General features: G+C 37.4%; 1 protein-coding gene across 2 annotated transcripts in view; it reads right to left on the bottom strand.

Annotated features, from left to right (window-relative positions):
* The window catches only part of CCHR4.PART0H22orf15 (chromosome chr4.part0 C22orf15 homolog), a 136,077-nt gene extending 121,691 nt beyond the window's left edge, over positions 1-14,386 (bottom strand). The window contains exon 1 of one of the 2 annotated variants that reach the window (XM_044068687.1): positions 14,077-14,386. In XM_044068687.1, coding sequence (XP_043924622.1) covers positions 14,077-14,101 — 25 coding nt within the window. In that variant the 5' untranslated portion in view covers positions 14,102-14,386. The remainder of the gene's footprint in view (positions 1-14,076) is intronic. The other variant, XM_044068688.1, reaches the window with a different exon arrangement.
* Between the last annotated feature and the right edge of the window lie 217 nt (positions 14,387-14,603).

Raw genomic sequence — 14,603 nt, forward strand, 5'->3', positions numbered from 1 at the left:
CAAAGCCAGTAATGTGGGGAATACAGCTCTTTTAAACATATTCAGTGAATTCAGTTCTCACCATAGCTCTCAACCTGTCAGCACAAAAAACCTGGACAAAGCCAATAATTGAGGAATACAGCCCCAAAATAGTGACACATTTCAAATATTAATGTTATAAACAGAATATTGCTAGAATAAAAAGGTTTTGTGTCACAATGTACTTTCTGAAGAATATGAAGTCTGAAATTCAAATGCCTGTAAAAGTAATGTCTTTCGGCTTTTCCCGGTTAGGGGTCACCACAGCAGAACTCCGGTCCGCTAATGATTGGCAGTATACGGTGCCGAGTTGCCAGCCTGATGCCCAACTTTCAAGGAAGGCACACCCATTCACGCATGCACCTACCTGCATGTCTTTAAACATCACTCGACCACGAGGAGGACATGCAGACTCCACATAGAAGGTGCTCCAGTCGAGAATCGAACGGGAGAACATCTTGCTATGAGGTGACAATGCTAACCCCTGCACCACCACGGCTGACACAGCTGAATTGCTCAATTGAATAATTCTGGACCTACAAACCTTTCTGAGGAGAGCATATGGATAATTAACATTAGCTACTCCCCAGGAGTACTGCATTAGCATAGAGCATCACCCATGAGACCAGTGTCCATGCTAAGGCCCCCACAAAGGGGAAAACTTCAGAGGTTGAGAGGTCTCAGAATCAAAAAGACTTAGCACAATGTGTAAACCTTCTGACATAAAGGCTTCTGTACTATACTGAGCCATTCCAAATCCCAGGAAGCATGCATAAAATGTATTTTATGTTTGTACAATCTGTTTTTTTGATTGTTCTTATGTCATTACTGTTTCTGTGAATGTTCTGGTAACAACTTGAATGTACTGTTCCATTGATTGTACAGCAGCATTAGCACTTATACTCATCTGAATTTGATTGTACTGTTTTGATTATTCTGATATTGAAAAATACTATTTCTATGAATGTTCTGATGAATACTGAACTATAATTTTCATTGGTTATATTGCAGCATATTTACTTTAATAGTTTTGAAGGGTATTTCACTGTTATGAGTGTTTTGATGACATCTGAATGTACCATATTATTTATTGTACTGCAACATTTTTATTATTCTGTTTGACTTCCTGTCCCACTTTGTGGCTGAATAGGAAGGTTTAGGTTTTTGAGGCTCCTAAAACCTTATCAGAGATCATTCATTGGTACGGTATCTATGTTTATAATTTCCTGCACAGAAAGAAATAAAAAACAGTAGTGTAGGCCTTCCTGTGCTTTTCAGTTAGTTCACAGATTATTTGACTGTGTCATTGTGGGCTTACCTCAAACCACAGAAAAGTCTTCAACTAGTCTTCCCTAGATATGAAAAAAATATCCGGGGTCTCCCAATACCAACAAAAAAAAAAAAAAAACAAAAAAAAAAAAAGGAAAAAGAAAATATGTTGCACAGTACAGAAACAGATTCTCACCCCACCCCCATACACACATAAATACTCATACTTGAAATAACTAAGATATGGAGAAATAAGAGATACTCTTCTTTTACAGCAAATTTACAGTCAACAATATATTCATTGACTGTTTACTTTCTGCATTTCACTTGATTCCATAGTTTTGAATAAACAACATTTTCAAGCTTGTTTGAGTTTGTACAGGAATAAGCTTGTACCTTATCTGTGAGACTGGACTCACATTTTGAGAAAAGCTGCTTTATTTTATTGCCAGATTCCCATTAATGGCCACAGCCTGAGACTGCAGAAAAAGATCATGCAAGACAACTTACATCTACCTGTAGCTAATATCCTAGTCAGGTTATACATTTCTTCATCAGCAATCCTTTACCTCAAAGGTTTGTTATGGCTGAGTACAGTGAACCTATTATTCAAACTTATAATATCATAAGTTAGTATATTCTCAAACAGCTGTACTTTATGCAGCTAATTAAAAAGTTTAACATCTAATTTTGTGTTTTATTATAATTTCTATGAAGTTGATGCCATAATTAAAGATCAGACATACCAGCTGAAGTCTTAGATTTCTCTAATAATTTTTAAGCTTCCATTTTTCAGTCTATGCTGTGATAATGTACTACACCAAACAGTAACACTAAAGATGTATCTGTAAATATTTTATACATTAAATGTTAGAAAATAAAATATGTGGTGTCATATGTAATGCATTGTTAAAGCTGAATGCATATACATAAAGGTTGAATAACATGTAAATGCATATAAATGCCTTTACAACTAAAACAAACACTTAATATGTAATCTGTCTGATAAATATATTGAAATAATATAAAATCAGAAAGTAAAAAGTGTCCTGCAGTAGTTCTACACAAATCTGCGGAACTAGGAAATGTGGATTAAGCAGCAAATGGGAGTTTTAGATCTGACTTTATAAATAGCATGAGTACTAAATTCTAAGAATATTCTCAGATAGGTGGCTAGACAGATGAATAGACTGTGTGTGTATGCGTATGTATGTATGTATATATATATATATATATATATATATATATATGTGTGTGTGTGTGTGTGTGTGTGTGTGTGTGTGTGTGTGTGTGTGTAAAACTCTGGCAGTGGAAATGAATTTTCCCTATATATATATATATATATATATATATATATTTTTTTTTTTTTTGTAATATATATTAGCCTGGTATATTGGTTTTATTGAAGCACTCTCATGAGTCTTTATAAAATTATATGATTATGTTATCTCTATTGATCCATTAATTATATAAACAATACTGTATTATTAGAGTTTTCCTTTTAATGCTAAACACATTTTCTGTTAAACCATTTAATTAGCTATAAGACTACTGTGGTTATTTGTTTGGTTCTGACATTCTGCATTGCCATTCAAATGCATGTCATTATTCAAAACACACACACACACACACACACACACACACACACACACACACACACACACACACACACACACACACACACACACACACAGCCTACCTTGACCTGGTTGGTTTCAAAGTAAGAAGCTGCCATTTCAAAGACGCTTGTCCTGCCAAGTTCGTTCATTTCAAAGAAAGAAGCTGCCTGCAAAAGCTTGTCCCACGACTCCTTCCTGAATGCCTCCCAGTTCAAATCCTTCTTGCAGTACTCTCTAAAAGCCCGTGACTTGGGAACACAGGTTGATAGCAATCTAAACTTCAATCACTATGTGTCCATAGTGGTAAGACACACAATCACATTGCACACCTCATAAATAAGGGCATTGCATCCAAGACCAGGGAGGTCATAGCTCCACTGTACTCGGTGGCCCTTATCAGACGACTAATTGAGTACAATGGTCCCTTCTGTATGTAGCTCACCAGAAACATGCAGCAACTGGAGAAAACACAGAGGTTTCTCAGCAGGAGAATCCAGGACCTCCATAATATGACATATATGGAAAGACTGAAATACCTGTCACTCTACTCAGTATCATACAGGCTGCCGAGAGGTGACCTATGCCTGGTTTACAGAGCAGTCTCAATCCCTGCCCTACTGGAAATACTGGACATCTGCAAATCAAATGGGGCAAGAATAACTCGCTCTAGGGATCTCATCCTAGCCTGTGACACAAACAGAACATGCTGGAGAGGCAGATATATCTCCCAGCAATTGCCATTCTTCTGTAATAGGTTCCCACTTCATTTGAAGCAGTGCTTCTCAATGACCCTATTCAAGAGCAACTTTGACAACTAGATAGATGACTGCAAATTCACCCCAGGTGTCTTTCCTGAACAGGGGCAATGCTGACCATAAAATTGGCCTGCTAACAATGGTTATCTAACTATGCTCGATAAGGGTACTTGGGTTTTTACATGGCTAGGCTTGTAAAGGACCTAGAGCCATTAGCCTAGGAACATACATCATGGCATGGTTTGTAGGACTTGAGTTTTCTTGGTGAGAAACCCCTGTGGTCTCTCCAGCTGCTGCATGTGTCTGGTGAGGTACATGCAAACAAGAGCATCATATTCTATTAGTGTTCTGATAAGGTTCAAGTACACTGTTATATAATCCTCAGATCTGAATATGATGGCATGACTTATGATGTGCACAGCATAGGCTTTCAATACCACTGTGGGCACTTGGTGGTCAAAGTTCATATTGATATCTATGTGTTCCAAGTGCTTGCATCACTAGGTTTTAGCATAATGAGACTGCTGTCAATGCTGTAATTAGCAGGGAATTCCACTTTGCAGAAAAACAAAAAAAAAAGATGCATTTTTGCATTAATTTGTAGACTGTGTGGCTTTGTCACCAACCATTTGTCTGTGTTAGCCTATCCTGTAGTATGTTATCATCATAGGTGGACTTAATGATTGCATCCACTATGCATGAATCAACAAACATGGTTAGCCAAAAGCCATATACTTTAGCCTGAACTGTTGAGAAATAGATTCCAAATAGTAAAGGGCAAAACACAGATCCCTGGTGTATGCCAGTGGTGACAGCTCTACTGGTACATGTTGATTCACCAACTTTCACATTATATGTTCTGTCAGTGAGCCAATTGGTTACCCATCTAGTGATGCAAGGGTTAATCCCCAGCGTGGGAGAGTTTCTCAATGATAACTGTGTGGGGGACTGTGTCCAAACCCTAGGCTAGATCAGGATAGTCAGTATGCACTGCCTTACCTTAATCCAGGCCTGTCACACAGAATGAATGGCCTGTGACAACATCACAGTCACCTATCTCATGACTCAGCACATATACCTTCCTGACACAGTTGAATACACACTTCAACACACCCTCCACACAGACTACATCCCTGTAGACGGGTGTACATCAACATGCATCCATCTGATTGTGGGGGGGACAGCACCTGATGCATGCATGTATAGACACATGCTGACTCTCCTCATCTGTGAGGTAGACCAACATGTCATCATGAACCTTTTCTAAATGGATACTAGCAATATCCTGGTTGTGTACAACAGACACGTGTGAGTTGTTAATGCTACATTTATGTCTGTTACATCTGTTAGATGTCCTCAAAGAGGTCATTGAGGGCATGCATGACAAGAACACTATCAACCTTTTGAACTTGCCAAAGGCATTTGACAAAAATCCACACTGTCAGATGTGGCATAAACACCTATATCACCAAGTGGGGAGACCACTGTATCACATACGTGGCATCTAAGTATGTTGAAATGTTTGAAGTGAACTGTATCTTAGGTCCAGTGATCAGGTCCATACATCAAGGCTGTCTGCTAGACCCTTTCCTGTCCATTATTTAAGTCACAGACATCACAAATGACATACACACCCTGTGTCCAAACAGCTGTCTGCAGGACTACAGATTGTGGGCAGTCATTGACTCCAACTGTGATATTATTATAATACAGACAGTATCAACACACACTAAAGATTGCTGCCACAGCCATGACAACACCTGCATTGATACAAATAGATGGTGGACTTTTTACATCAGGAAGACAAACACACAGCTCAAGTATAATATAGATATCACACCCTATAATCAGACCAAGAGATATGTGACCTGTGTCCTGGGGTAGATGGCAAGTGGAACATCCACCAGCATGTGGCTACAGTGTAGACTACTCCCTTGTATGTAACACAAGTACTGAGTATGTGAAGGACATCCACTTCAAAGGCTATAATACCTCCATAGTTCACAGCCTTCATCACACCAATAACTGAGTACAATACACCCTTCATGTACCTCCCTACACATCTTCCAGTGATATGTAACTGAAGTGTATAACCATTGCCACGTGAGCTGTCACACATCTTATTGCCCATATCTGGGTATTATTTTTGTGGCATAAACATTACTGTCTGATGATGTGGAACCCCCATCAAGGTGTTACATCAGATGCATGTGTGATACCTGTTCCGGTGATGCACACAGTACATACATAGCTGTTTGACAACACTGATGGCATGGGGCATGGGTAACATTTGTGACAGTGTGGATTGTGCCATATATATATATATATATATATATATATATATATATATATATATATATATATATATATATATGTGTGTATATGTATATGTATATATGTGTGTGTGTGTGTGTGTGTGTGTGTGTGTGTATCATGCATGCCAGTCAACTAGCCTGTATCAATCATAATGTCACATGCAGGTATAGCAGTGTCCCTCCTAACACTTCCAGCAGATGTTACAATGTCTTGTCAGTGTGCATTATTGCCCTCATAGAGTGCAGACATGTCATAATAGTTGTACAGGTGTGTTTGTGGAGAACCATCTCTGATCAATCGAAATCAAATATGTTATGACAGAGACATGGGATTACTGGCGGTATCATTCTGATATTGTCTATGGTTCTGCATGCTTCTTTTAATGTTGTCCATGAGCCTTTACCTGTGTCCCACTTGTTGGAGACCTCTGCTGAGATTACATTCATATTCAGGCAAATCAGTTTGCACAGCTTCACACTATGCACCCTACCCCAATTGTATGTTATATCCCTGATAGATGTCCTCTGCATTGTTAATGTAAGGATGCTTATCTCACAAAGACATCTTCCCCATTGTTATGTCACCTTGTGTGACAGTCACATAATATAAATTTTCACTGTACAGTCTCTACTGTACCAGACTGACATGTGATTGGTGTTGCCACTACAACTGTGTTCCATTGATATGCCCTCATCTGCTGTACATTAGGTTGTTTCATCTGTCCTCTTTCCCTGTGTTCATTCCTACAATTCATCTGTGTGTCCCTAGTCAGTACAAACGGGTCTATATTGCAAAATCGAACGCTTAAAACAGCGAACGATGTCACATTGACACATTTTCAGCAAAAGTTGAAAATGTTGAATCCAAAGAACAGCGATTTCTTTCCTAGGGAAAGAAATCGCTGTTCCAACGCCCGCAAAAAAAAACACATTACGCACTTCCAAACACATACACACACACACACACACACACACACACACACACACACACACACACACACACACACACACACACACACACATCCAATCCTAATTATACCCCCCCAAAAACCAGAAAACAACTAAATACACATATGCACATAACCCAAACATACATTTAACGAAAAAAAAACAGTAAACATTTTAAACCATATGCACTTACCTTAACCCACACCCTAACCCTAAGGTCAGTAACTCTCGCACATTTACATAAACAGCTCCAAACACATATACACTTACCTTAACCCTAACTCTGCCCCCCAAAACTAAACTAAACAACTGAAAACACATACACACGTAACTCAACCATACATTTAACATAAAATATAAAACAGTAAACACTTTCATATATATGCACTTACCTTAACCCGCACCCTAACCCTAAGGTCAGTAACTGTTGCACAATCATGCTCAGGAGCTATACCGAACAAGGGACCAGACCACACTTCAAAACACAGCAAAACAACAAAGTGGTCAAGCGATTTCTTTCCCAGGGAAAAATTTTGCTGAACAGCCACTTCGCTGTTTTGCCTGTTCGCTCTACATGTGTTGACGAAAACGCATTCGACATAATGCATTTTCGTTGTACTCATAGGAACCCAGTACAAACACTTCCCCTGAATGATTATTTTACATGGCAGTCCATGTACCCTTAAAGATTATTTGTACAACATCAGCACAGAATGCCAGGAATGGGATTTCACAATAATCTGCACTGTATACTACTGTGTTTGGACCATATATATAACTATCATACCTCTCAATTGTCCAGGTTTTTGCAGTATGTCCAGATTTTTGCCTAATATCTTTTGATCTGTTACTTATAAAATTTGTGGTTTTCTGCCATATCACTGGGATGATTTCAGGACAGATGTCACTAAATAATTACATACATTTGAATTTCAGGCTTCAAATCCTTCAGAAAAATGTATCAACACATACCTCGTTATTCTAGCACATTTCTAAGTTTAAAAATGTGAATATGTAAAATCTGTCCCTATTTCTGGATCATTGTCCCCTCATTATGTTGGGCTTTATCCAGATTTCTTGCACTAAGATATAGAGAGCTATGGAAACTTGTATGTTAAGCCCTGGTGATCATTGTGGCAAACACGCTAACCGACTGTGCTCTGGAGTAAACAGGATCGCTATCCGTGTTGCTTTACATGATGTCCTGCCTGTCAACAATGTTGCCAGCCATGAAACCACAATTATTTACATTTAAAAGCGGTGCGTGACATGATTGTGCAATTAACGCTGCTGCTCACCGCACATCACCACTCACACATGTAAACTCCATGTAGGCTTCACGCAAAACTTACACAGCATTTACTGAATCCCACTGATTCTCTTTTACTTTTCTCCTTTACTTGTATTCTAATTGTAATTGTATTGTAATTGTATTCTAATTATTAAAGCGACTATTCTAAGCTATTGTTGTGTTAATGCCTATTTTATTCATCTTTCCAGATTTCTCTTCTTCTCTCTATCCCCCAATTTTCTCTTTCCTTCTAACTGCTACAGCAAGCTCTTCTCTTTTATAGGCACCCAATCATGGGATTAGTTTTTTCCTTTAGTAAGTGGACACCTATGGCATGCATTCTTTTTACAATTAAATTATGGAAAAAACAGAGCACTGCAAATATAATGGCTCTATTACGAAACTCCAATTTTGTAAAAGATGACATTTGAAAAGAACAAAAAAAAAAAGGCCCGAAAACCAAAGTGGTGAAAGATCCTTTTTTCTTGTTTTTTTTTGGGGGGGGGCGACCTGCTCATTCCGATGTGGGGAGCAAGTACCCCCACAACTTATATATACCAACTCTATAGTCGCTCTAACTTGAAGTAGGGAGAAATGTCCAAAAAAGTGAAGTGAATTGTTGATAATGCATACTTAGAAATTGTACCAGCAATGATTTCCTATGGAAAAAAGTCTTTGGCTTTATGCCATTTGACTTTTTTTTTCTGTGGGCTATTGACACTTGAGCAATTTGTTCTTGAGTTTGTACAGGGAAGCAAAATGTACTTACAGAGTGTTTTATTCATGGAAGTATAAGTCCTGAACGTTATCTTGTTTATTTACATATTGTTTTTATTCTGTTATATTGTAAGACTGGAATGATTATAGCTTTTCCTGAACCATAAATAAAAAAAATATTTTTTGAATACATTCTTAACCCTTGTTACCAAATGAATAAATACATTAAAACCAGTCTCTGAAAGATGATTGGTTAGTCTCTGAGGTCAAAGCTTGTTAAAATAAATAGCAAAGCAAAACTTGACATATACATTTGTATAAACATCACAATATCAGAGACTTTTAACTACATAGAAAGTTCAGTACATCTTTTTCTGCTGTACCCCCTCCACAAATCATGGGTGCTGTTACTGCTTCTACATGAGAACAGATTGGCATTTTTAATGTATATTTATTTTTCTCACTGACTAAAGTGTTTAAATCATACTGTAACAAGCACATATCACTATGGATGCATTCTTTTCCTGGCTCATCATATTCTTTTAATTTCATTTTTGTGTTTGTTGTCAATGTATTTGGTGCCCTTATGCTAGGAAAATATTATCCCTTAACATAGGTTACAGGCAGGCTGCCCCAAGGGCATTATAGCATAGCCTATAGTTATGGCTGTTAGTTCACCTTCCTTTAGTTTAAAACTATGCCTATCATTCTGCTGCTGTGCCTCTGTGCTGGTGTGACTGAAGTAGGGGGGGGGTATATCTGCAATCTCCCATCCATCAATTCCTCTTCTTGAACAAGGCCAGAGAGAGGTGCCTGCCTCACATGTACGAGTTTTTTGTTCCAGCATAGGAGGTCTCTGGGTGATGAATCTGTGTCCCTCCAGCTCGTTCTATATTATACCGTGTCAGGTTTTAAGTCTCCCACCCTTGTGGTTCTGTAGATTTTTTGAGAGGTGAGGCGGCATCATGTACTCAATCAGGTTCCTAATGAGATTAGTACACACAGGTCACCACCTCCCAGTCTAGATATGAGATGAATTAGAAATGGAGTTCTTTCAGTCGGGCAGCATTCTAACTATTTTTGAGCAACATGAGTGTCATTGAACATTGAATTCAAACACCATGACTTACATGGTGTTTGCTTGCTATACAAAGGTACTCAGCTATTTTCTGTATGATTACAAATTAAAAAAAAGTTAGAATATCAGTAACAGAGAGATACTTATTTTAAATGCATGATATGGTTGTGTATTTCTGTAACATATTATTTTTATGATTCACTGAACTTTGGCAAAAAAAAAAAAGCCTGTGCGTCACACATGGCTCTCAACCTCTTAACTCCAAAACCAGGACAGTTTCAAAAATAATCAAAAATAAGGGTTTTTTTTAAATATTAATACTGTTAACACGAGAAGTTGACAGAATGTGAAAATGAGAATACACACACATTTTCTTAAGTAAAAGTATTGTCGTCATTTAAGTGTAACCCACCACCATGTTCTCAAAATAGCCTTTTCTAGGAGGATTAGAAAATACAGAGCAAAATTGTGAGACAAAATCAGAATTTTCACTTAAAATGAAGGATATTTAAGAGGTATGGCGTCACTAACATTTGTGTAATAAGTATCATGCTATAGTAAACATTATGTTGCAAGATAAAACTAAATGAAATAAATCAAAAAAAAAAAAACTCCAAAAAAAAAAAAAAAAAAAAAATAGAGCCAAAAAAAGACTCTCACTCAAGGATATTTTTTTTTTTCTTTCATCCACTTTTTTTGGACGTGAACTCTTCAGAAAAAAAAAATGTAAAGAAGATGTTGTTTTAATACTGTTTCCACAGGAAATGATGTCATTTTTTAAAAAATAAAGATAAATGAATTAATTTTATACTATAAAATAGTTATGTAAATATTTTATGTCCAATGTTATAAATACTAAAATAATTAGTTCATATACAAATAAATGTAACTAAATAAATGAATAAATTAATTCACTAAAAGTTTGTTTAATCTTTGTAGTGAATACCAATGCATGGCCTCCATGTAAATGTATTTGTTGTGTTTATCTATTATCTATATATTAAAAAACATTTTAAATTAATCATCTCGTTTAGCCCTGGTGTTTGGTCAGCTCCAAATACTAGTTGCCACATGGATTCCCTACATTCTAAGATGTTGTTTAGATCTCATGCAGAACATCTCCCTATCTAAAACTTTTAAAATTAAAATTTTGCATGGCATGCATGTAATGGCATATTTTTTATTTTTATTTTTTTTTCATGGCTAAATGTTAAAATATACTCACGCTAAAAAAACTCTCTTGGTTTTCCCAATGTAGTAATTCTTACAGGTAACACAAGTGGCCAAATAAACCACTAACTCACTGTTGCAATTGTGATATTCCTTTGCCCAAAATGTGTGGTTTAGGTGTTCCACTGTTACAAAGGAAGTGTTACTCATGTATCTACACTGTTTACAATTGGTACACATTTCAGAAAGAATTGGCTCTTTTAAGAAGTTTATTCATGAATAGGGGATATACAAAGAGTTTTTTAGAAAAAATAGAGAGGACACACACACCAGGGAAAGGAAGGAAAGGAGAATTTTGTTTGTATTCTGAAGGAAATACTATAGTAGGTGAACAAGTGATTTGTGCAAACCACACCTGAAAGGAAAACAAAGTTAATTTTTTCTTGACTTTTTTATTACCAATAGTGAAATGTGAATGAACATCAAATCGATCATTGAAAAACAGAATTTGGAAGTTATTGGGGGGGGGAGTTGGGTGGTTTTTGGACACAAACCACAAATATTATAAAAATAAAAAAAAAATAAAGCAGTTGTTGTTACTAGGCAAAAAAAGATATAAGGAACTTAGAAAGAAAAGTGTACCAACAAGAAGGGTACCTTTAGTTGTACCAATTGTGAACATTTTAGCCATGAAAAAGAAAGATAAAAATAATGCATTGGCCAGGCATGCCATTACATGCAAGGATTTTAAAAAGTTTGAGTTTTTAAGAAAGAATTATTTTCAGGAGATCTAAACAACATCTTAGAATGTAGGGAATCCATGTGGCAACTAGTATTTGGAGCTGACCAAACACCAGGGCTAAACGAGATGATTAATTTAAAATGTTTTTTAATATATAGATAATAGATAAACACAATATTTAGTGAATTAATTTATTCATTTATTTAGTTACATTTATTTGAATGACATGAAATGTGTTTTTGTAAAAAAGAATGGTGAAAGAGACATTCATTTATCTTTATTTTTAAAAAAATGACATCCAGTATTTAAACAACATGTTCTTTACATTCATTATTTCTGAAGAAGTTCACGTCAAATAAAAGTGGATGAAAGCGCTTAAAAAATATCCTTGCATTATGTTGCAAGGTTATTGTTATAAACAGTTATATTTTAAGTAAAATAGACTATTTTAAACATTAGCAGAAGGACAAATACAGCTAAACTCTTGAGACAGTAAGTTTATACTCATGCAGAACATCTACACATGTTGCAGGTCAGTCTCATGCAGAACATCTCCACATGTTGCAGGTCAGTCTCATGCAGAACATCTCCACATGTTGCAGGTCAGTCTCATGCAGAACATCTCCACATTTTGCAGGTCAATTTCATGCATGACATCTCCGCATGTTACAGGTCAGGTTCATGCATGACATCTCTGCATGTTGCAGGTCAGTCTCATGCAGAACATCTCCGCATGTTGCAGGTCAGTCTCATGCACAACATCTCCGCATGTTGCAGGCCAGTCTCAAGCAGAACATCTCCGCATGTTGCAGGTCAGTCTCATGCAGAACATCTCCGCATGTTGTAGGTCATTCTCATGCATGACATCTCTGCATGTTGCAGGTCAGTCTCATGCAGAACATATCCGCATGTTGCAGGTCAGTCTCATGCAGAACATCTGTCTCATGGCCAGTCTCAGAACATCTCCACATGTTTGCCAGTTCCAAGCAGGCACATCTCTGCATGTTGCAGGTCAGTCTCATGCAGAACATCTCCGCATGTTGCAGGTCAGTCTCGTGCAGAACATCTCCTCATGTTGCAGGTCAGTCTCATGCATGACATCTCCACATGTAACCTGCTTCACGTACTATTGTGTTATGGGTTATGATAGCTCTGTGGTGGTGTACACTGATGTGCAGCTTTCCATAACCTTTTCACAGGTGCCCTCCCTCCTTAAACAGTAGTCCTTACCTTTTTCTTTGTCATGGACCCTCCTGTATCTCTGCTTAATTGTCTCTGAGGCTAACCTCAAGGCTAGTTTGAACCCACACCACTTATTTCTGACTTTTGTATACTCTGAAGTTTCCAGATCCCCCAGAACAGGTTTCAAAATGCTGACTGTTCTCAAGCCAGGTGATTACACGGTGGGTTGTATCAGTGGATAGCATAATGTATAATTTGATTATATACCACAGATTTTTATACCTAATCACATGGGAGACACAACATGAAGAAATCGTGTTCATGATTGTCACAGGAATTTTTTCTCCTATTTTCTGTTCTGCATCCACTACTGCAGCTGCAGTGAACATCTTGATGGGTTTATATATTGGAAAAATGGTGACATATAGCATTCTGGTTTCTCCTCTTCCTACACAACCATCCATTGACCAAGGCTCTTCACCATACCTGGATTACTAGTAATCCCAAGGGGCAAAGCAACTGCTGTACCCCTTGTGGGAGCTTTTATGTTGGCAATGCAAGACCAGAGGCAGAGTGCCACCATATAGTGGCACTGTGAGAGGACATCCGATCTATATTTATGTATATCACCTGTGCCACAGTAACATGCTCATGCTTTTTCTCCTCGAAAGTTCACAAATGCAGGGTTCCTTTTCTTTTTACTCTGTCTCACCTGGCTGGCATATTTGTTTAACCTGTGCAACTTCAGTAGTGTTGTATGCACTTTACTTCTGAACTTGCCTAGCTCACATTTTCAACTGTGCTGTCATCTCCTTGACACAGCTACAAATGAACTATTTCAGCTTAGTATGGCTTTATGATTATACATCTCATAAATAAGTAACGTGTCAACATTTTCCAAACTGAAGTTTCTTATATGCTGATCTAGAGAATGAACACAATATTTTAAAGTGAACAAAACAGTAAACATACCACCAAATTTCACAGTTATAAACATGCCGGCTTTGGGTTGAGGTTTTCTGAAGTAAAGGGAATTCGTCTGTACTGTGTATGAGGATGTATGTCCTTTGTTCCTTGTGTTTTCTCCTTGTTGTTCCGCTATACCAGCCACGCATTCAGACCAGAAATGATTTTTCCTTTAACCTGCAAAACACTTTTGGCTACAGGCTGGCTTGGTGATTGATCCCTGCTCTTGTGAGTGTTAATTAAAAACCAGTAGGTGGGTGACAGACGTCAGTGAGAGGGCTGGGAGAAATCTGATGCTGCAGGAAACAAAAGCTCTGGCTGCCACAGTCACTTGGAGACCGTTTGTTTTTCGACAGGCTCTTCAGTTTTAGTCTCTGCACGTATGGCTTTATAAGCATGTGTTTATAGTTTACTGCCATTGTAACACTGTTTTTCAAGTAGTGTCTCCCCTGGTTAGTGAAAAGAATGACACAAACAGTTACTAACGTCAGTCTCTGATTTTTTTTTAAGTTCAGTACACCAAAGAATCTCTC

Source organism: Protopterus annectens, chromosome 4.part0 (genome assembly GCF_019279795.1).
Source record: "Protopterus annectens isolate FY-2018-M chromosome 4.part0, PAN1.0, whole genome shotgun sequence".
Taxonomy (NCBI): Eukaryota; Metazoa; Chordata; order Ceratodontiformes; family Protopteridae; genus Protopterus; species Protopterus annectens.